The sequence below is a fragment of the Lolium perenne genome, chromosome 3 (assembly GCF_019359855.2).
Source record: "Lolium perenne isolate Kyuss_39 chromosome 3, Kyuss_2.0, whole genome shotgun sequence".
NCBI classification, from domain to species: Eukaryota; Viridiplantae; Streptophyta; class Magnoliopsida; order Poales; family Poaceae; genus Lolium; species Lolium perenne.
The window spans coordinates 321,247,452-321,270,694 of record NC_067246.2 but is presented as its reverse complement, the minus strand read 5'-3'; the positions used below and the strand labels follow the sequence as shown (position 1 = coordinate 321,270,694).

At 49.7% G+C, this 23,243-nt stretch overlaps 1 protein-coding gene and 1 long non-coding RNA gene across 2 annotated transcripts; one reads left to right on the top strand and one right to left on the bottom strand.

Annotated features, from left to right (window-relative positions):
• Positions 1–12,972: 12,972 nt before the first annotated feature.
• Positions 12,973–13,992, bottom strand: LOC127340363 (F-box/FBD/LRR-repeat protein At1g78750-like). Its single transcript, XM_051366123.1, has one exon. It carries the CDS (start codon positions 13,990–13,992, stop codon positions 12,973–12,975), a length of 1,020 nt encoding a protein of 339 aa, XP_051222083.1.
• A 4,718-nt stretch (positions 13,993–18,710) lies between these two features.
• LOC127338858 (uncharacterized) lies at positions 18,711–21,150 on the top strand. The gene is made up of 4 exons (XR_011754368.1): positions 18,711–18,853; positions 19,016–19,306; positions 19,399–19,569; positions 20,823–21,150. It is a non-coding gene; the product is annotated as an uncharacterized lncRNA (long non-coding RNA).
• The last annotated feature ends 2,093 nt before the right edge of the window (positions 21,151–23,243 follow it).

Genomic DNA, 23,243 nt, shown 5'->3' with positions numbered 1-23,243 from the left:
CGATTCCATTGATTCACACCCTCGGGGTCCAAAGAGCGACGGAACCTGATGTGCGGGCCACCCGGAGCGCACACAGAGGCTACCAATTGGTTTGTGTCCTCGCAAACAGCGAACAGATACGGAAAGGAGTCTTTCAGAGGTTCGTGCCCCAACCACCAATCCGACCAGAAGCGAGTGCGGCGCCCGTCACCGACCGCATGCTTGGCCCCAAGCTTGAAGAAGTGCTTAACCTTGTGGATACTCTTCCAGAACTGGGAGCCACCTTGGCCCGAGCCTGAAAAGAGATCACTCACATCCGGATACTTGGCTTTGATGATTTTGGACCAGATGGTGTCATCCTCATTGTATAGTTTCCACACCCATTTAAGGAGCAGCGCGATGTTCATCTTCCTCGTACTGAGGAGGCCCAAGCCCCCCATGGCCTTGGGACGACAGACAGTGGGCCAGTTAACCAAGTGGTACTTGCGCTTTGCCCCGGTCCCCTCCCAGAAGAACTTAGAACGATGAGAGTCGAAGCGGGCGTGGATCCCCTCATGCAGGAGGAACAGGCCCATTGCATAGATAGGCGTGTTGTCGAGGCAGGCGTTGGAGAGGATTAGTCTCCCACCGGAGGTGAGTAACCTACTCATCCAAGGCTCGATGCGGTCAGCCAGCTTCCTGACAAGGAACAGCCATTGCTCGAGGCGCAGCTTACGGTCAGAGATGGGCAAGCCAAGGTAGAGAAAGGGGAAGGACCCCAATTTGCAATTCAGCTTGTTGGCAATCCTGAGCTGTTCGTCTCTAGGTTGGCCCATGACAATGACTTCGCTCTTGTGGTAGTTAATCTTGAGGCCGGACATGTCTTCGAAGCACATGAGAAGGAACTTGAGGTTGGCAATATCTTCCTCCGTGTTTTGAATCAAGATGAGGGTGTCGTCCGCGTACTGTAGGTGGGAAATGCCTCCAGGAAGTAAGTGAGGGACTACTCCGTGGATGTGACCCGCTGAGCCAGCAGCTAAGAGGATGCCGGACAGCGCCTCCCCTATGAGGTTGAATAGCAGCGGCGAGAGAGGGTCCCCTTGACGCACTCCCCGCTTGTTTCTAAAGTACGGGCCGATGACACCATTGATGGAGATCGCAGTCTGGCCACCCGACACCAGTTGCAAGATCCTGTGGATGTAACCCTGATCAAAGCCTTTGGCGCGGAGCACTTCCTCTAGGAAGCCCCAGTTGACCCTGTCGTAAGCTTTCTCGAAGTCGAGTTTAAGCAGGATCCCTCCTAACTTCTTGACCCGCAATTCGTGGACAATCTCAATCAAGGCGAGAGGCCCTTCCAGAATGTTCCTTCCCCGGATGAACGCCGTCTGGAAGGGGCTTATGATTTTATTGGCGACAGGATCAAGCCTGGACGCGTACGCTTTGGAGATAATCTTGAACACCACGTTGATGAGAGCAATTGGGCGGAACTGGGACACCAAGTCAGCACCGGGGACTTTGGGGATGAGCGCTAGGATCCCGAAGTTGAGTCTTGAGATGTCAATGCGCCCCAGCACAAAATCATTAAGGATGTGAAGAACTCCAAGCTTTAGCCAAGGCCACATGCGCTTGAAGAAGATTGGAGGGAAGCCGTCCGGGCCCGGGGCCGTGTTGGATTTCATGTCAGCAACAATAGCTTCAAGCTCCTTCTCCGGGAAGGTTAACATGAGGTGCTCATTATCAGAATCCGACACCTTCTCTGCCTCTCCCCAGAGGTTTGGGGCCACGGAGCACACCCTCTGAGACGAGGAACCCAAAAGGTCGCGGTAAAAGTCGTAGATCACCTGTTGGATGATAGTGGGATCCGAGGTGGGGCCAGAAGGAGTGACAATAGAGGAGATAGTGCACTTGCGTCTCCTACCATTGGCAACGGCGTGAAAATAGGCTGTGTTGGCGTCCCCCTGGAGCGCCCACTTTGTCCTGCCCCTTTGTTGCCAGTAATCCTCTTCCTCGCGGACAATGTGGAGGAGCTGGTCTTCAAGAGAATAGCGTTCAACCCATTCCTCTTCTTCCAGACCCAGAGAGTCTGCTCTAGCATCGAGTTGTTCGATCTGGGCCAGGAGCGCCGCTTTTTCTCTTTTCGTAGCCGCTCCCTGGTTACGGCACCAACCGCGGAGGTACTGTCTGAGCCCCGAGCTCATGAAGTTCCACCAGTCGACAATGTCTCTGCCCCTTGCTCGAGAGGCTAGATCGATCCAAAGCTGAGAGAGCATAGGACGGAAATCAGGTCTCTCAAACCACCCGGATTCGAAGAAGAACCTATTGGTGCGAGGCGGGAGCCCGTCTCCAGAGTCAAACACCAGGGGGGTATGATCGGACCCCAGGTTGGTTTCAGCCACAAGGGAGCACAGAGGGAAGAGCGCTTCGAGCTCAGGGGAGATGAACACCCTGTCCAACACCGAGCGGACCGGGTTAAGCTGCCGATTCGTCCAGGTATACCTCGCCCCAGTGCGAGGAATTTCACGGAGGGCCCAAGAGGCCACGTGCTCATTGAAGAGATCGATAAGGGGCCAGTTGAGATTGTCGTGGTTTTTATCCTCGGCTGAGCGGATGAGGTTGAAATCGCCCCCTAGAAGCAGCGGGCGCGTGGCGCAGCCCACCTTATCCGAAATTTCTTCCAGGAAGGAGCGGGATCGACTGTGATCAGCTGGGCCGTAAATGGCAACCACCTCAAAGATGCGATTGGATGCTCTGTGAAGGACGGACGTGCTGATGAAAAATTGGCCCATGTCAACTTCGCCCACCTCGAAGGAGCTGTCTCTAACACCAATGAGCATTCTCCCTGAGTGCCCATTAGCCGGGAGCCAATGCCAGAAGAACCTATCTCCCGCTTCGAGGCTGCGGAGTTCGGCGTCAGAAAAATCTTGCTTGATCGTTTCTTGGAGAAGGACTACATCAATCTTATGCTCGCGGAGGTAGTCCTTGAGCAGAGTACGGCGCCCCTTGCGCCCGAACCCTCGGATATTCCAAATGAGGCACTTCATTGGGAAACTATGGATAAAGCCCGTGCTCGGCGGGTGAGGGGTCTCGAGCCCACAATGGGCTGCTGTTTCTTTTTGTACACCCGAGGCTTTTTCTTGGGCGCAGAGGCCGGGTCCGGAACCGGATCAGTGACGCCGGTCTCCTCCAACACAGGCCCTTCCTGTGTTGAGGCGGCCCTTCTCTCCTGAGCCTCTTTCTCCTTGGCGGCCTCCAGCTCAGCCCTAAACCTGGCTGCCGCCAAGTCAGCTTGAGCTAGCTCTTTTGCTTGAATAAGGGAGATGATTTCCTCGGGGGCCCCTGCCACGGAGGGGAAAATGACGCAGCTGTCTTGGGCCACTTTCAGGAGTTTTTGCGCCGGCATATCTTGGAAAGCAGTGAAGGCTGAAAGGGAGGGGGAGGAGGTGGGGTGGGTACCTGGGGTGCTTGAGGATGGCGCATCTTTGTCGTTGGCGAGGCGCATCGCCCGATCCAGCACCGAGCCCTCCGTGAGGCCCGATCCCCTTGCGCTTTTGCGTTGCGCTTCAGCCGGAGTAGCGCTCTTGCTTCTTGGCGCCCGAGTGACGAGCGCTCCCAGCGCCGGAATGGGATCTTCGTCCGCCAGAGGAAGCGCAGAGGAGTTGTCCTGGATGGCCGGAGCTTGGTGGAGGCCCAGAGCAGAGGGAGAGCCTTCTTTCACCTCCTCGTCTGGCTCAAACTGGAGCTGAGTGGCGAAAGCCAGTTCCTTGGCAAGAATCTTGGAGGGACGGTCCTGGTTGCTCTTGCTTCTCCTTTCCCGCGCGCGGCGCTCCTCCGAGGTGTCCGAGGTCGCCGAGGGCGGGCTCTGCCACCCAATGTTCCTCCTGTCCTCCTCGCCAAGCTTCAGCGCTTTTCCTGGGGTCACGTAAGGCGTTTCCTCCTTGTTTGAATCTCCTGGCGACAGGACAGAGGGGGAGAGGCGCTCGGTCTCATCCATGGGAGGAGGGGGTTGAGGGGTCGACGCAGAAGCGTTCACGATCTTGGCCATGATGGGGAAGATGTCGCCCTTCTCGGTGAGGTTGGAGCCATACTGAGAGAAGGCCGAAGCAGGCAGGAGGGGTGCTTGAGGGGGTGCGTCTTGACCAGTAGCAGGCACAGATCTGTAGGCGGGGCCGGACTTGTTCCCAGCCGGAGCCGAGAGCGAGGAGAGACGTTCCTTGTGTGGGTGGTGCCCCCTGCGGCCGTCCCATCTGTCCTCGTCGGTTTCCTCCAAGTCCTCGTCCTTGTCCTCGTCCCTATCTTTGCTGAGAGAGGGTGGCGGTGCGTGGGGCGGAGAACTGTCGGCCAAGGAGGCCTCTGGAACCACCTGGATCTTGAAGCCCTCCATGTTGACGAAGATCGTGACGGAGCTTGGCATGAGAGCAGGGTCACGGCAGCCGAAGGACATGCGGATGGGGTTAGAGGGATGGGACAGCGAATCCGCGTCCACCCCGATGGGACGCCCAATCTCTCTGGTGCTCATGAGGAGTCTGTCCGCATGTCTGAGGGGCGGAGGAACCCCGTGGAGGCGGACCCAAGTCTCCTGGAGGCGCTCCGAGGCAGTGGGGTCGCCCGTGGGAACCGTGACGATGGCCTTGATCTTGCACGCAGGAAGGGTAATGCCTCCGCCCCGGATCGCCATGCGAAGACTTTCTTTGGAAGGGAAAACCACGGAGAAGTCGGATTCGTTGATCTTGCAGACTTGCCAGGTCCAAGTTTCATCCACCAGGTCTTTAAGTTCCTCCTCTAGCTGCTCCTCGCTCAAGCTACCATTCTCTAGTATGATAAGAGCAGCGTTGGCAACAGGCTGGTAGAGCTCTTCCTCCGGAACCTCGCAGCAGAAGAACCCTTGTTGCTGTCCGCCAAAACCCGCCCAGAATGGGTTAGGCCCTTTGGAGAACAGCGCGCACATCGCCGTGGTATGGCCCGATTTGTTGCATTTGACACAGAAAGCTTCAGCCTTGCACTCTGATTGCATGTGGCCTTGGTTCCCACAGTTGTAACAAGTGATGCGAGCCGCGTCCGCCCCAGCGGAGGCAGCGGAGTTCGCCGCGGGGACACTCGAGCCCGGAAGGGAGGGTCCCGCACCATGCTGGGACCGCGCCGCCCTGGAGGAGTACTTCTTGTGCGCTCCCCGACCCTGGTCGCGCCCTCGCGGTGCCGGGGGAGGGGGAGGAGGGCGGGGAGGGTGCTGGTCATCCCCTTGACGCCAGCCAGAGGAGTTTGCCCGATCGCGGTCGTAGAGGCATTGCTGGCGGTGCTGCTCCGATTGCTCTTTCTCGAGCCGCTGACGAAGCTCGAGCTCACGGTCCCTGGAGTGCCCGCCATCCATGTCGCCATAAGGGCGCTTGTTGCGGTTGGGGCGGTCACGGTCACGGTCCATGGTCATCAGGCGTCGACGAGAGTCGCCGGAGAAGGGGTCGGTGGAGCGAGGGAGGAGCTTGGCGTGCTTGCGGTTGCGGCGGACGTCACGAGGAGGCGCGGGGAATCCTAAGTCTGGATCTAGGGTTCCGGCAGGGATCCACAGCCACTTAAAAAGCGGCGGCTGCGGGGTAAAACCGTCCGAGGGAACCCTATCCCCGAAACTTTCCATCGAGGCCGTCACACTTTGCCCCTGTGCCACGTGGCGCGCATCCGGGCAAAGGAGGGTCGAGGCAGGCCGCGCCCTTCCAGGCCCGTCCTGGGCTGGGCCGCCACGGCCCAATGGGACCTGATCCCCCAGGCCCACCAGGGGAGCGGGCGGAGCGCACGCAAACCCTAGCCCCGGCGACCCCACGTCAGCCGGCGGCGGTGAGGGAGCGGCGGCCGGCAACGGAACGACCAGATCTCCCACGAGCACTCCACTCAGAGGAGGATGCAGGGGACGCTCCGTGCCGGAGGACGCGCAGATCTGGACTCCCGTGCCCCCAAGCGACGGGAGCGGAGGGAACACCTCGGGGCCCCATGCCGGAGGTGCGGAGCTCGCCGGAGAGGGTGCTGAGGGCTCCAGACGGCGCGGAGAGGAGCGGGGAGCTCCAGCGCCGGCGAGGTCGAGGAAGGAGGCGAGCGTCACCGGGGGAGGGGAGGGGGAGAGGGGCGGAGACGGGGAAGGGGTCACCTGCGGGGCGGAGGAGCCTTCTTCATCGGAGGCTTCGTCTTCGAGGGCGGAGAGCACGGCGAAACGGTTCCGTGCAGGCCGCGGTGCGGGCACCCCTGTGCGCCGGACACGGTGGCGCTCAGCCGGGCGCCGGTGGCGTCGGGTGGCGACGGCCCCTCCGTCGCCTCCGCTGTCGCCCGAGGCGCAGGAGCGTCTAGCCGTTAGACACATGAGCAGAATCACCGGCTCGCTCTACCCGGTTGGCCAAAATCTTGGCTAGAATCTCTGAGAGCAGCAGCAATGGTCCCATGGGCAGCCAACAAATTGGCAAGAAACCAAACAAGTGAGAGGAGATTTGGCATGACCAATATTTTGGTAAGGTGAGCTAGGGGCATAAACCAAACAGGCCCTATTTCTTTGGTAAAACCCCCAGCAAATATTTGAACATAGTAGTCAAAGTAGAGCATAACTTTGTCTTGTTGATTGATTCAACACTATCGTAACACTAGATGTGTTAGGCAATCTTGTAGAGTCCTATTTGAGGCCTGGTGATGCTGCATGCTGATTTCATCCTGTTGAAAAAAATACTAGTAATTCCGATATGCTAGCTAAATCTACCAAATGAGAAGACAGCGAAGAGACCGGTCAGACTAGCACTAATAAACAGCAGATGAAAAGATACTTAGCTCCCACATGTCACTCTAACTCGGTCTCGCCCTAGAAAATCCAGGAATCTAGTTCTACGAATGCTCCCGATACCTCATATTCCTATTTGTTTTCACATCTATCTCATTCTTGTTTCTCCCTCCTTTGATTGGGCTGAGATGACTACCATATATTGATGGAACATGATTTTTGCAACAAACACCCTCGTTACGATCTATTTGTGTGGCTACCATGTATTTTGATGCAAAAAAAAAACTAGTGCTACCAAATAGAGAGGATGAAGGCTGTTTTGTTGGAGATGAAGTAGTCCATGCATATGAGAAGAGAGCCTTGCTCACTTGAGTGAAGGATGGCGTAGTTGCAAACTTAGCCACTTAACAAATGGTTGAAAGAATGGAACAAGGTAGTATAACAATACCTAACCCTAAAATCCTCTTCGTTGATGTTTTTTTTTTTGGAAGAATGATACAAGGTTGATAAATAAATAGCAACCTCAAAACCTTCATTGAGGATGATTACAGATTTTCCCAGTTGGAACAGAAGTGTGTCGTTGATGAGACAAAGGGAGAAAGGACATGAGACAATTGTTTGAAGAAATTTATTGGATTTGTAAACTAAATAAAATGCAAAAATATGATAACTACATCATTTGTGGTGTTAATTTATACTTAATAGCATCTTCAATAAACAAAACTACAAAAGATAAACAACTACAAGAAAGCTATTTGGTAAACATTGGAATGCATCTATCACTACTTGACAAGGTAGCAAACACAAGATTTCTTCTAAGTTCAGCTTCAACATTGGAATACATATATCACTACTTGCCGGTACTCCCGTACAAACTTTTCCCAAAGCACAAGGTGACTTCTTACCCCCTAGTGGTAATTGGTAAAACATTCTTAAACAATCTCTAAGAATTTTGAGACAAACACGGGGTAAAATAATGGTTTCCACAAAACTCCGTTGATGTTTCGACCTTCAAAATATTAACCGAGGTGGGATGGATAACTGATGAGGTGGAGGCGGGGGCAGTGTCGTGGTGGATTGGACGGAACGGCCCGGGTCTTGGCTCGCGTTAAGTAGATGGGCGAGGTGGGTGGCGGCATTGATGGAGGAGATGGGTGCCGACGCCGAGCATACAGTGGCCACCATTAATGAGTGGGGGGGAGGGGGCAAGATGTTTGCCGCTGCTGCTTCCCGAGCTGCTCGTGCTCGCTCTGGCCTTTCCCTGGGAGACGATGATGCACCGGATGACTTTTTACCCCCTAGCCGTAAACGCTTTTTCTTGAACAATTTCTAAGAATTTTGAGGCAAACCCGCCTAAAATAACATCCATCAATGTTTGAACCTTGAAAAGATGGAGTAAAAGAAATCCTTTTCGAAAACCTCCGATTTTTTTCAGACATTGTTGTCAAATTAGAGCATTTTTTTGATAAAGCGGAATTTTTTTTTGCCTCCCGAGCTTCACTGTTCTCGCCATTTAAAAAAAAATCAAAAGACATTATTACAAGTTATCAAAAAAATTGAAAATAATTTTGGAGATTGTAAGTGATACATCTAACAACCATGCAGAATCGCAACCCAGAATTCTTTTTATTTTCTGGAAGACAAAAATGATAAAATTTGATATGTTTTGGGGATTTGAAAATGTACTACTCATACCTACACTTTTGTCAATTTTTTGTGTATCTCAGAATGTAAAGCATTTGAAAATTGATATTTTGCACAATTGTGGGATACATCATCGACTATATGTGGATCTGTTTTTAGAATTTTTTAAAACTTAAAAATATAATCTTTGATCATTTTGAAAAGCAAGATCGCTGCTACCCATGTGCCCCAAATCTGCATTCCAAATAAGAGCATAACTTACTCATTTGATATTATGGTAACACGGTAACAGTAGATGCGTTGGCCATTCCGTAGGTCACCATCCAACTGAATTAAGTATACCGTTTCAAAAAAAAAAAAAACTGAATTAAGTATGGGTTCTACAGGATGGGTAGTGCTAGTGATGTTGTTGATTTCATTTCACCCCTGTCAGCTAGCCAAAGTGATTCTGGTATGCTAGCTGAATGGAAATGAAGATAAGCTAGAAAGATGTCCGCTAAAATGAACGCTAATAAACAACATATCAAAACATCATCCGCTCAACAACGTCCCTCTAGCTGAGTCTCGTCCTAGGAGATCCATGAAAGACGTTCTACGCATGCTCCTGGTGCCTCCTATTCCTATCTGTTCTCACATCTATCTTCTTTTTTTTTGTGATTATATCTACCTCATTCTTGTCTCGTCCTCTTCTGATGCGGCTGAGGTCTACCATCTATTGGATGCAACATGATTCTGCTACGGTACCAACACCGGCCCTCGTTTTGATTTGTTCGTGCTGCTACCATCTATTTGATGAAAAAAAAACTAATGCTACCAATTGGAGAATGATGAATGAAGGGTATTTCGCTGGGGTAAAGTGGTCCATGCATGTGAGAACAAAGCCTTGCTCACTTGAGTAAGCCTGATGCGGTATATATATGTAGAAAAACATTGTGCACACAAATAGAAGTTGGTGGTGCAATAATATGCACTATATAATACCTATGTTGCAGTTCCACGTATAATGCATGCTTGAGCGACCGATTAGCTGAATTAGCCACTTAATAGATTGATTGAAAGAATGGAACAAGGTGGGAAATAGTACATAACCCTAAAATCATCCCCGTTGAAGATTATTGAGCTTTCTAGAATGTTTCTGAATTGTGCCATAAGATAACTATATTATATTGTGGTGTTAATATTGCTAACACTAGGAAAAGAAAATACGAAGGAGGGTGACCAAAACGAGCGCCCGTCGCTGCCTCCTACTGTTGGCCCCGCACATACCTGGTCCCACCCATCATGCACCCCTTCAGAAAATCAGGAAGTGAGAAAAGAAGTGACTGTATCGCACAAACAAGATTTACTGTAGTGGGTAAAATACACGAACAAGATTCATGTGCGCACATGTGCCCCAACAGCCGGGTAAGCTAGTGAGTTGGTGACTGTTGATCAACTGGTGGATTCTGATAATTGGTCCTGCGGAGCAATCTGGTTAGGGCAGTTTTTGCAGCACCTGATGCGGAGGCAATTTTGAATATACCTCTGAGGAATGGTGGTGGCGAGGATTTCTATGCATGGAACTATGAACGATATGGTGTGTATTCTGTTAAATCGGCGTATCGTGCACTTGTGAATCGAAAGGAGCGTGCATCTCTAGATGAAGGAACGGTATCAAGTACTTCAACTTCTGAAGAACAGATGTGGACATCTCTATGGAAGCTCAAGGTTGTTCCCAAATTCAGGGTGTTCTGGTGAAGTGTTGCGTGGTATTCTCCCGGATGAATGCACCCTCAGACGGCGACACATCAAAGAGCTAGGCAGATGCAATGTTTGCATGGCTATGGATGAGGACTTGATGCATGCGTTGATCAAGTGCTCTCATGCCCAGCGGTTTTGGGATGAAGCAGTGACTTGGATAGACATCATACTACCAAAGCTTCATCCGCAGACATGAGAGAGGGATATTTTATGTGGTGAAAAAAATTCAGAACAGGAGAGGTCCAAGATTATTACAGTAATGTGGTCAATCTGGCACTCCCAGAATCGGTGGAAACATGACGAGGACCTAGATCCGATTGCCTCGGTAAAGATGACAAGGCTAGGGAAGCTCTATCTATCCTTGATATTTTGAAACAGCAGGTAATTTTGCCGGGTCATGGTTGGAGACCACCTGCTGGTGATATTATTAAGATCAATACAGATGGCTCGATAAATGTCGATGGAGGACAAGGAGGGGTGGGTGGTGTCGCAAGATCTGCGGCTCGTCTTGTCGGTGCGTGGAGTAAACCTCTACATGGGATCACAGATCCTCTTATTGCTGAAAGTCTGGTAGTGCGCGAGGGAGTGCGCTTTGCCAAACTCCGAGGCTTCTATCATGTGGTCATGGAAACCGACTGTCTGGAGGCGGTTCAGCTCTGGAATACTCGCCACAGCTATCGTTCAGTTGTGGCACCTATTTTGTTAGAGATTGGAGAGCTAGCTAGTTCTTTTATTTCTTTTTCAATTCAGCATATATTGAGAACTGTCAATTTCCCGGCTCACCTTTGTGCCAAGCGTGCTAGCACTTTGGTTGTGACCGAGAGTTGGTTAGTTGAAACTCTTAGTTTTCTGATCAGAAGAGGCTGATTGTTGAGATAATGCTTTTGTCTGAATAAAGCTCTCTAAATTCCCCGCAAAAGAAGGCTAGCGCCCATTAAAGTTAAAATTCTCCAGGTGGAACTAAGGACATCTCCACGGGCTGATGCCAAAATGGACGCCACATCCGTTTGCATCGAACCGTGAACACGAAATCGGCTGAAAATGACATGTTGTCCGTTTGCGTTTGGGTGCTCCCAGCGGCCCGACACATTTATTTCCCCAATATTGTTTTTTGCATTGACAAACCAATTTAAATAGTGCCAAAAACATGAAAATATAATAAATTCCATGGCCTGCAAAAAACCTAACCCGACCCTACGCCTCACCGTCGTTGGGCACCTGGGTCAGGTTGACAAGCTCCGGGATCACCCATGGCCAGTAGGAGACCGGTGGAGCAAATGCCGGTGCTGCCCACGGGTACGTAGGCGGAGGCCGCGGAGCAGGCGGCGCCGAGGACTGCAACGCCAGATTGAAGGTGTCTTCCTCCGATAGGCTTGGCGGCACGAGGTCGACGGCGTATCGGGGCAGCGGCAATGGCGGCGGCGGCGGCTCTGATATGAAGATACCTAGCCTCGTTTCCTCCTCCTCGGTCAGTTCGTCTGCCAGCTCGATTTCCCTGCCCTCCTCAAGTGCCATCTGGATGTCATGGAAGACGTTGGCGAAGAAGTCATCGGAGTCGTCCCGCGTTTCATGTGGCAGAGGAGGTGGCGGCGCACGCGGCAATGGACGACGAGGCCGTGGAGGTGGGCCAAAGGTGTAGTCCCAGTCCACGAGGAACCTCGCCCTCCGCCTCGTCGGTTTCGTATCGGCGGTAGTCGTCCCACCTGGGGGATCGATGCCGTATGCGGGGTCATCTGGGAGGTCTGGCAGGAGAAGTGCCCACATGCGTCGGGTCTCTTCGAGCCACTCTGGGCCAGACCGTGGCACCGGCGGGATGGGCACCTACGTAGAGCTGAGGCGCCACTCGCCTGGAAGGTGCACGTCGTTCCAGCCATCGCATGGCTGCTAGTTCTCGTAGAGCACTCGGGCGAAGCTGATAAGGAGGGGGACCCTCATCCGAGGGTTCTCCTCCTTCTTCACCCGCGACGAGGACGCCTCGTGATCGTTCTTCTTTTTCTTCACCATGGCGAGGTGGCGGAGCGCTATGGTTGTCGGTGTGGTGGGAGCAATGGAGGGCCTGGGAGGTGTGGGCAATGGTTGGATATCACCAGTGCCCTTTTAAGGACGAGTGCGGGACTTAAAGCAGCATGCCATTGATGGCGGCCCAGAAGACCAACCACCAGCCGCCAAAGCTAGTGCGTCCGCTGAAGATGAGGCGTGACATTGATGGCGGGTGCAGAAGGCTGCGGGCGCAGGCACGGAAGCGATGCGGCCTCGCGCCCGCTGCAGGACCGCGTAGACGCATTCACGGCACAAATTTTGATCACGCTTACGTTCCCACAGACATGCCGGTCAGTTGCGTTAGGCCACTAGGTTAGGGTGCAGACCCACTTTTTTAGCCATGCAGACCCTTTGCGTCCGTGTTGGGCCGCTCGAGATGCCCTAATTAAAGTGCGTCGTTAAGGAGATATATAGAGGGATAATGTGCATAAGAAGATTGTTTGAAATATTTAATTCATATTTTTAAGATAAATAAAAATACCAAAGAATAACCATTTTATTTGTGGTGTTAATATCTGCATAATGCCGTCTTCAATAAACACAGGTAAGAAATAATCAACAACTACAAGAAAGCTCTTACATATCTAAGTAAACTTGCAAAAATCAACATGGGTAGCACTAGAATAGATCTCTTACTGCTTGAAAAGGTAGAAAACAAGATTTATTGTAAGTTCATCTTCAACATCTTTGCGCTCCTAAAAGTTGTTTCCAAAATGTTACTCCCTCCGTTCAATATAAGACGATTTAGCAGGCAAATTTAGCTTGCTAAAACGTCTTGAATAAGTGAATAGAGGTTGTACAAGAGATGGCTTGCTTCATCATTTCTTTGGTCACCCTGAACAGGTCTACTTTCCTTGATCAAGCTCCAAGTTTTGGCTAGGTGAATGATGTTCTGGAGATTCAAAACGCAGCTTGAACATCTTTGCCCCACTGAAGTTAGAAGCAAATTGCCAAAAGTACTGACAGGCTACATCTCTGCTTAGGTTGCTCCTATGAACATTTGACAAATTGAAGTGCAGTTCCACCCGTGCAATGCACGGCGCAGGCGACCTGAGCGAGATCGAGAGTGATCCGACGGGCCCTTTATAGGTGAAGCATCTTAGATTTGGAGCATTCAGCTCCAAGTGTCTCTGGTAGTTACGGTGGAAATCGTCTAGCAGGAAGGTAGAGACCTTGGGGAGAGCGAGAGACTGGTACCGCTCACGAGACCAAGACAAATCCACTCTCTCCAGACGCAAGGTGGTGAGCAACGGCGAGGCGTCTATTATGGCCTGCAGTACCTTGCGTGAAACCCAGCATAGGTACAGCCGCAGCTCGGTGAGCCGCGGGAAGGGGATTGGTACCACCATGTCTCGCGGGCTACAGATGTCGATGCAGTTGGTGATGTGTAGCACACGGAGAGCCTGGAGCGCCGGTAGGGTGGTGATGCTGTAACTGCACATGCTCCCGTCGCAGCCTTTCCCAAGGTAAAGTTCCTCTAGGTCCCGGGCCGCAGGGCTATAGACCAAAGCATGGAGCCGGCGGCGCATGTTGCCCTTGCCCCATTCGTCGTAGTAGAAGGTGAGCTTCTTCAGGGGTAAACCGGAGGAGACATAGGAAGCGATGGCTGACTTCCCATCGCGCTGAAAAGTAGAGCGCCGGCACGGGACATTGGAATTGCGCGTGCGTGAGTCGAGGTTGAGGGCGCCCGATAAGAGCCAGAGCGTGCGCCACCGCCGCGCGAGCACGCTCGTGGACGCGGCCTCCTTTAATGGCGCGAAGGAGAGGATGTGGCATAGTAGGTCGTCGGGGAGGTCGGAGAGGCAAACGGCGGGCATCGTGGGTCTCAGCTGTTGGCAGTCGTGAGGCTGCGGCTTGTTCGCCATCTCGTCGATCCAAGTGCTTCTGTTCTCGCCGAGAGGTCAGGCTGCTCGTAGGATGGATCCAAGGATCGAAATCCTGTACGTGCAAACCTAGCTATGAATTAAACAAGATAGATCGGTTAGCTAGTACTCCACTACTCCAGCTGTCCAGCACACGTACCACGTACGATCTGCTACAGGAACAAGAAACGAGATTCGGTGTTAGCTTACGCTGTACGTTCATGGATGTTTATACCCGGCCAGCCACACGGACGCCTCGCCGGCGGCGTCAAGAACTCCCAGCAGGCCAGCCCAGCTGGCAGGGGCAGCTTCTTCAGACGGGAAGGCCGACGAAGCTACCAGGCCGGCCCAGGTGGCTCCCACACCTGCTGCTGGCGGCCTGGCTAAGGCGCCGGGGGTTGGCAGCTAACAGGCCGGCCTATGATTCTTTTTTTTTTGAAACATCATATATTACGCAAACAAGCCGTCTCATTAAAATCCTTCAAGTCCCCTTAGGTACCCGTAAGGAAAAGAGTGCGTAAGAAACTTGTTGCACCGAGTTCAAATAATAGTTACATCGTTCAGGAGGAACGGTAAAATAAAGCTAGGAGGCTCATCAGCCCAATTACAAGTCGAACTTGGGACACGTCTTATATGATGTTTCAAAAAAAAAAATTCATCGCAAAACTTGCTGGGTTGAACTTGGGACTTGAGTTCCCAAAAAAAAAACAATTTTCACCAGCTCATCACGGTATTACTCCGTCGGGAGTCGCGCGCCAAACACATCCAATGGTCCAACACAACCCTACGAGCGTCCCCGGGAAACGCCACACACCAATGAGAATCCAACGAGAATCCAATGTCAGAGCTTGTGACGAGTCAGTTTCTGATCCAAGATAGGCTCGATGCACACATCCAATGGTCTAAGACAGGCTAGATGCAAACAGTTAAACGACCAGTTAATTAAACTAACAAAAGGTCCAACGTCTCATCCTTGCCATAATAGAGTAAGGAAAATACTTGAAATCGGCCGACCGATCCGGGACGAAAAGATCGGTTGCCTCGACCGAACCCCGCACGGTCCGTGTATTCTGTTGCATTCTGTCAACCCACCTGTTATGTACGTCCTACCGAGCTAGTTTCTATATGCAAAGGACTCTATTTGTCACATCCATGCATGCACGCGCGCAGCTAGGTTGGTAGCTACTAATACTAGCAGATTTATATTGATCGGTTTCTCCTCTAGCTCTAGTTACTTTTCGTGCTACATGCACTAGTACATTGCTACATGCACTACATGCACGCATGTACCAAGATGCTAGCTAGTGACCAGTAATGGATTTTTTGGAGTAGTTTCTTTTCTACAACTGTTGGTACAATTTTTGCTGATTTTTGTTGTTCTTTATTTTTGTTGTAAAAGTTTAGAAATTGTGTTGTAAACATCCAACGATTTTGTGTTGATCTTCTTCTATATTTTTTCTATGAATTTTTGTTGGAATACAGAAGGGCTAATTTTTGTTGTAAAACATTAAAAATTATGTTGTAAACTTCTAATGATTTTGTGTAACTCATATTTTTGTATTTTTTGGTGTGAATTTTGATGCAATACTACAATTGCTATTTTATGTTGTAAAATATCAGAAATTATGTTGTACACATCCAAAGAATTTGTGTCGATCGTCTTCATATATTGTCTTTTAAATTTTTGCTGCAAAACTACAAGTACTATTTTTGTTGAAAGAGTTCAAAATTATGTTGTAAATCTCCAATGAATTTGGTCGATCCGGCTAGTGTTGTCCAATGTAAACAACATCTTCTACATGTAGCTTGCGTGTGGAACGGTAGCAATTAGATTTTTTTTGTAGTTAGTGCACACTAGAAGCTTGCACATATGTATGTACGTAGATAGCACATGGTGGGGTTCGACCCACTTGCCTGTAACACCCCAACTTTTGCAACCATTTTTATGTGTCCAGAGTGCAAAAATCAGGGGGAACAAAAACTTTTTATGTTCTGCGTGCACTGATTTGTTTTTTTATTGGGAATGTCTGTCTGACTTTGTTTGATGAGTGGTGTTTGCTAAATAGTGTTAAGTGGAATATTTCAACCCATAACTCCAAGTCTCAAGAAAAATACTCATGCTATGGCCACTCTTGTATTACCTTAATCTCCTCTCTTCTAAGGTATTTGAACTTTTTGACAAAATACAAAACATGTTTTGTTATGCTCTATGACTCTAAATTTTGATCCAAAATATTTGTGCCAAGAACCTTTTCTTTTAAAATTGGCTAAGGTCACCTCTGATCTTAGTATAAAAAAAGAGGTTTCTAAAATTATTTTTGATACAAAATATTTGCAAAAAGGTTTACCCTTACTTTGGGTGACATTAAAACTTACAAAAGCTTTTATATGCAGATTTTGGTATCCTAAAAAAATGGAATGATCTATATTTTATTCTACTTTAACTATGGATCATTCTACTCCCTCTAAAACCCTCTCTCTTTTCGAATCTATTCAAAATAAGATTTCATATCTAGTTTAATAAATCTAATAAAGGCCATAGACAATAAAGCTAAATTTTAGGACTAATTGATCCATAATCAATTATCCATGGCAATGTATTTGCCACTAATACATCTCATTGATATATCATATCATCACTCCATCTATGCTTGATCTTGGTAACAGATCGTTTGTTCAACAAATGATTAATCCCCATTGGCATCTTTATCTCTCCAAGATCATCCAACTCTACTCAAGAATCATTCTTGGCCTAACCATCTCATGTCCTAATCACCTTCTCTATATCATCTTGTCTTGATCCCACTCTTAGAACCTTGCCCTTAAAGTAAACCCAATGCCCTATGGCCACAAATCAAGCTTTTCAAAAAATGGAGTTTCCCTCCCAATTTCCCCCCAACATATATCCCAAAAAAAAAACCCTTTCTTCTTCCTTTTAATTACAAAACCAATTCTAGTTTTATAAAATCTTTCCAAAATCTTTTCCCCATTAAAACTAGGAAATGGGACTGATATGTTATCACCTCATTTTATTTTCTAATTTTTTTATTCTCTTTATTTCTTTTCGTTTTAATAAAAAAATGGCATGGTTCTGGTGCTTATGCCTATCATGTTATTTTTCTTGCTTATTTCAAATTTAAGAAAAACCCATTTGCTTAGTTAGGCCATTTGAATGCTTTCAAACTCAAAATTATTATCTAATTACTCTCAAAATTTTCTCTATCTACTTCAAATGAGTTTCTCCAAATTTGCCATGGGTATAGAGAGTGATCCAAACAAATTAGAAGTGAATTAAAATTTGAATGACAAACCCGTGACCTCAAATACACCTCCTTCATCCATTTCCCATCGTCATCTCCTTGGCCAAACAAAAATGTGTTCAAGTGCCAACTTAATCAACGCACTTGCTAATTACCTATATTTTCCATCTCCTTTTCCTTAATTTCCTTCTAGTCTCCACCACAACCTCCAATTTAGATAATCATCATCAGCACCATCTATCTAATCTACTTTCTATGCCACCTATGCAATGCAAATGGGAGAAGTGGCCGGCCATGGTGATCTTGCCATGCATCCTCCCTTGTCCCTCTTCCCTCTCTTTGGCCAAGCAAATCACCACCCATGCACATGCACCTCTCTCTTAACCCACGCACCAGCAACCACCAGCCATGCCGCATGCTACAGTACTCGTTTTGGCATGCACAAGAAAAGGTGGCCGGCCAAGCAAGGCATCCATGCACCGTACCTCTCTTCATCTCTCTCTCTCTCTCTCTCTCTCTCTCTCTCTCTCTCTCTATTTCCGAACCAACACCAAAACCACTCCGTTGATTCTCCAACACCAGCACCTTGTCCTCGGCGACCTGTTTTGCCTCAACACCACCCCTTGTCTTCATGTGCTTGGCAAGATTGGAAAGCCGGTGATGCCAAATCTTGGCAAGGCCATGCCAAGATTCTCACTCTCTCTAATCTCGCTCCACCAGTGAGCCGCCGAACCCTGCCTCCCTCCTGGACCCCTACCCCCTTGCTGTCCCCCTAGCCAGCACTAGTCCAGTCTCTCTCTCTTGCCATGCACACGGGTGGCATGCCCAATTTCTTGAACAAGACCCTCTGGCCGAGCCAAGGCGCCGCCAGACTCGTTTCACCGTGGCTAGTCATAGCCACGCACGCTTCCATGCTTGTCTTCTTCCTGCTGGACGCGAACGACCCCGCTCTGGATGCCGACCCTTCGTCGAACAGCTGGTGGGCGTGTGTTCGGTGTCGTCCCACCGAGCTGACCGACCTCCTCTTGCCCTGTCCTCTCGCCTTCGCTACCGCCTCAGTCCCGTGACCATCCTGGCGCAGAACCATGTCCTCTCCTTGTCACTATACCCCCGGACACGCTCGCCGCCCACGGCAGCCAAGCCTCAAGCTCCACGTAGCAGCAGCGCCCGGCCTCGCCCTTGAAAACGCGAGCTCGAGTCTCCTTTCCTCTCGCGCCGCTCCATACCACTCCCCCAGGTATCCCTTGTTCTCCAGAACAACCACAAAGGGCCACGCCCTTGTCGCCCTTCTTCCTCGCCGAGTTGGCCGGAAGCTCGTCCGTCCGCGCCACGTCGTGGATGCCGTTGCTGCCGCCCCTCTCCGGCCTTCTATCTGCTCTCTCTTTCTGTGTATCCCTCTCTACCCCTCTTGACGCACATCAACACCTTTTTCTTGTCAGGACCTCAACTGGGACGACATGAGCACCAAGTCCGATCGAGGCGAGGCGGTTCGTCTCGTCCTCACCAACGCCGGTAGTCTGCATGCGCACGTTGTTCGGACGAGGAGAGTCGGCGACCGCCGCTACGCAGTCCTTCGACGCGAATCCGTCGCCTCCAGGTCCCCGGTGAGCTCGCCCTATGCTCTGTGTCGCTACGGTTACTCGCGTCGCGTCGTTGTTCCCAGTCGCTCGACGCAGCCACGACTGCCGTGCATCTCCGCTCTTGCTCTCCGTTCCTATCGTCTCTGCGATGTACCTACGACCTAAACACCGCCCTTTTCTTGCCAGGAATCCACCAGGTCGATCGTCGCTGTCGTTGAGCTCCGTCGTGCTGCCCCGACGCGGAGCCCGGCCTCGTCCGCGTCGCTGTGGAGCTCGCCTCCAACCTCGATCTCCCCGCGCCGTCGCGGTGAGCCCCTGACCTCTCCTTGTCGCTCGCTCACGGCGGCGCTGCTGGTTTCTCGAGCCGCCGGTGAGCGCCCTGCCATCATCCCCATCCGCCTCCGTCGCATGCACCGCAGCCTCGCGCGCGCTCGACGGCACCAAGACAAATCTCCGCGTCCGTGTCATCGCCTGGAGGTTGTGCCCGCCGCCACCTTGTTTCTCTCCCTCTCTCTGTTCCCCTCATTACTCTCTCCATCGGACCTCACCGGCCCATTCTCCTTGCTCAGGTCGCACCAGCTGGCGGCCGTCATCGAAGCTATGTCCGTGCCGCTCTGTCCCGGCGCCGCGCACGCTGCTGTCGGCGACGACGTCTCCATCACGTCCGAGACGCTCAGATGGGCCAGCCTAGTCCACCTCGCCATCCTCTCACAGTCCCAGTCGAGCGTCGGCCGTCGCAGGTGAGCTCCTGATGCACCGTCATCGTCTTCAGCTAGCAGGCACAAGCTTGAAGTCGATGCATGCATAGTAGCCTGTTTGCACGACTATTAAAGCGTTTCCTGTTACTTTTTGTCAAGCTAGCTGATAACAGCCGTTGGATCAAGATCCTAGGGCCGCTTACCTCTTCGTCTTGTCCGACGCAAGTGGGCAGGCCAAGGTCGGTGCAGCCCAAGTATTTTAGATCTCAGCCAGAAAAGGTTTTTAACTTATAAATCTGCTAAATAAACATGGCAGATCTGGGTTCAAAATAAATCCACCATATATTCTGTGATGCAGAAAATTTTCGGATTCAAATTTTGTACCGTATCCTAAGTAAATTCCTACCACCTAGAGCAAGTCTCATATCCTGATCCAGTACGAAAACCTCAAAGTAATAAAAACCTTGAAAGCTTGCAGTGACAGTACCAATCCAATATAAAACGTTTTAGACCACTTTTTGGAGCAAACTAAATTTTGGTGGAGGCCTCTCTGTTTTTTTTTTACATTTTGGCATATGTGGTGATGCTCGTACTTGTTTATTTCTTCAAGTGCATCATTTAGCAAAATCTGTCCCAGTTTGACTCTGGTATGTTACTGTGAAAATATAATATATTATTTTGGAGTGAAACCAATTTTATAAGAGCCAATGCACCTTTTTGTCCAACTTATCCAGAGCACAAATGTTTACAAGTATATGTGAATATCTGAGGTTTTAATGTCCATAACATAGGTTAAAAGCAGTAAAAGAGTTGTTAAAATATTTTATAACTCCAAAAGTTAGTAAATCCAATTTTAGTGAGTTTTTTTTATAGCTATCCATTGGTGTGAACCTTGTTTGCATAAGTGTTATATTGTTCCGTGAGCAAAATAAGCAAGTTAAGTGGCTTTTGAACTCTTAAAATTTATTTAAAATAATTTGTTTTACTTTCGGGCACAAAACCACTTTTGGTGTTTTATAATTGTTGTTAGCTACCAGTACATGTATGGTTTACTACTTGAGGTGGAACATACATGTTTTAACTATTAATTAGGTTCTATTTGCTTATCTAATAAGGATAAAATGGCTTTTCTTCGAAATAAAAATATTTGCCTTGTGCCCTAGGTACTGCAGGTTTATTTTATAGACAAATTAGTCTCTGGTTGTGATGATTGTGTACTGATGCTTGATAGTGTGTTTTGTTTGAGTATGGATAGCTTGTGTGGTTGATTGTTGCCTTTTTCTTTGTGACGCTAGATACGAACGCCGCCGAAAAAGAAGATCGGAATCATCCCAGAGATTCGAAGATGAAGTTCAGGGACAAATAGCCAACCAAGGCAAGCCACCTCTTGATGCATCTCTGATCCTATATATCTTGCTCTTGCATTATTGCAGGTTTTATAAAGTGCATATCTTCTGTTTATTATGTCGGTGGTTAACGCCACCCGGAGTTTTATTAATCCACCCTTAGGGTGCAGCCCTCCTTGGTACCTACTGATCACACCTCTATTAGTGATATGGTGCTTATCACCTTGTCATCCTTGTCGCCATTTTTTTTGAAGAAGAATTGGACTATAGGTTGGGAGCCCTGGAAAAATGGTTATGAAAATGTTTTCCTGAAAATGAGCTTTTCGAAAACCTTGGAATGGGGTAGCCCTGCCCAAGTGTGGTTTATCAAAAGGCAAAAGTTTCTAAAAGAAGATTTGCTGGAGGCAAGTGGAGGAAAGAAAACATTTTCGAAAACTTTAGCGCCTAAGTACTCACCCGGACTGAAAGACAGTGCAACCACATTACCCCAAAGTGGGCACGGGGCGTAGCGTAGTAGTTTGTCTCGCCTTAGTTTGAGTCCTGCAAATGTAGTGGCAGTCCGACCATGGACGCTTCGACCGGGGTTCTTCCCATGAGAAGGGACGCAACCCATTTGCCTTTTCAGGTACGCGGGGTACAACCTATGAGCTCCCATTGAAAAATGCCCCGCAGTTGGTCGCGGCATTCCGGAGGGTCGAGCTGGTCGGGGAATTGGCTACTCCTGGGTAAACGACCCCTCGGACTCTGGTGTTGGGAGGTACAACTCTAGGCGGCATGTCTTAGGCTAAGGCGAGCAGGCGAAAAACTACGATCGGGTACTTGTCGTGGCATATGTCATTATGCAGGGATGATGCCCACACGATGAGTATTCGAATCTTGTGGGGAAAGTGTACAACCTCTGCAGAGTGAAAACTATTCGAATAGCCGTGTCCGCGGTTATGGACGGTCGGGAAGGCTGTTGCTTAGCCTGAAGAGTTTTTGTTTTACAAAAGTGTTTTCTCAAATATTGTTTTGGGAAAGTGATGCCAGTGGGACTGGTGGAAAGTGTACCTGGCAGGTACGGTGGAAAGCTGAAATGTTTTGTGTTGGCCATATGAGATGGCCGGGAAAGAAATTGGGTCACCCTTACCTATTAGTCTTCAAAAGAAACTTTTTTTCAAAAAGGTTTTCAACAAAGATATAGATATGTCATACTCTCGAGAGAAACTATCTCTCACTCCTTGTAACCTTAGAATAGTGCCTATTCCTTGCTACTGCCAAATTGCATATCCTTTACTTCTCTCTAAGGTGGTTTGCGAGTACAATTCATAATGTACTCATGGCTTTGTCCCTGGCTATTTACTTGGCCAGACTTGGTGGAATCCGACATATGAAGAAGGAGTCGACGACGTCTATGCGAGCTAGGAACGTCTTCCCAGTCAGTTGCCTGTAGGGTTATGGCATGACTTGGGCCATGCGAACGCTTTCGTCTGAAGTATTTCCGCTGTGTGATTGTTGATCTCCTGCCATTATGGCTCTTATGTAAGTATTGGTCATGTGACCTGTTGTAATCTTTTTCTTCGGTACTGTAATGGATGATGTATTTGATACCAGTTCGGTTATGCTTTCACGACACACTGATCATGGGATCATGAATGTGTATGCATAACGGGTGTTTCGGACAGCTAGTCTGAGGCCCCCACATTGCCATCATCACATAGCATGCAAGATCTCACCTCCGGTTGGCAGTAGACAGCGACGTGAGGAGACATGCATCTCCCGCCTGGCACAACGCAGCATCGACAACGAAAGCGACGTGACGAGAAAAGGTTTGGTTCCTGACTGTATGATGATGATCGAACGGACGTAGAAGCAACCGATTTTTTGCACCCAGATCAGGCGACCGACGCCTAGCACGCGCCCGCACGCTAGGCGTCGGTCGCCGGATCCGCGCGCCAGAATCCCGTCAGATCAACATCGTACGGTTCATATATTTTCTCACGTCGCTGTTACACTGGTAGAAAAAGAGGCTTCCGTCCAGCCCCATTAGTCGCGAAAGTATAGGAACCGCGACTAATGGGGTCTTTAGTCGCGGTTCGGGAGGCGAACCGCGACTAAAGGCCTGGGCCCAGGGCGCTCGGTGGCCAGCTGGTGGACGGGATGAGCTTTAGTCGCGGTTGGCCTGGCCAACCGCGACTAAAGGTGCCCGAATGCCTTTAGTCGCGGTTGGCCAGGACAACCGCGACTAAAGCCCCACCCCTATACATACCGTTCAGCCCACAGCACTTAGTCATTTGGTGCCACTTCTCTTCACAACCTTCACAAGGGGGTGTAGGTTTGCTTTTGGCTCCTCTTATGCACACAAAGTGTTTGATGAAATGCCCCAAGAGC

What these genes read in the sequence shown, in the direction of transcription:
- LOC127340363 (XM_051366123.1), bottom strand. Translation starts at nt 13,992, where the DNA reads ATGGCGAACAAGCCGCAGCCTCACGACTGCCAACAGCTGAGACCCACG.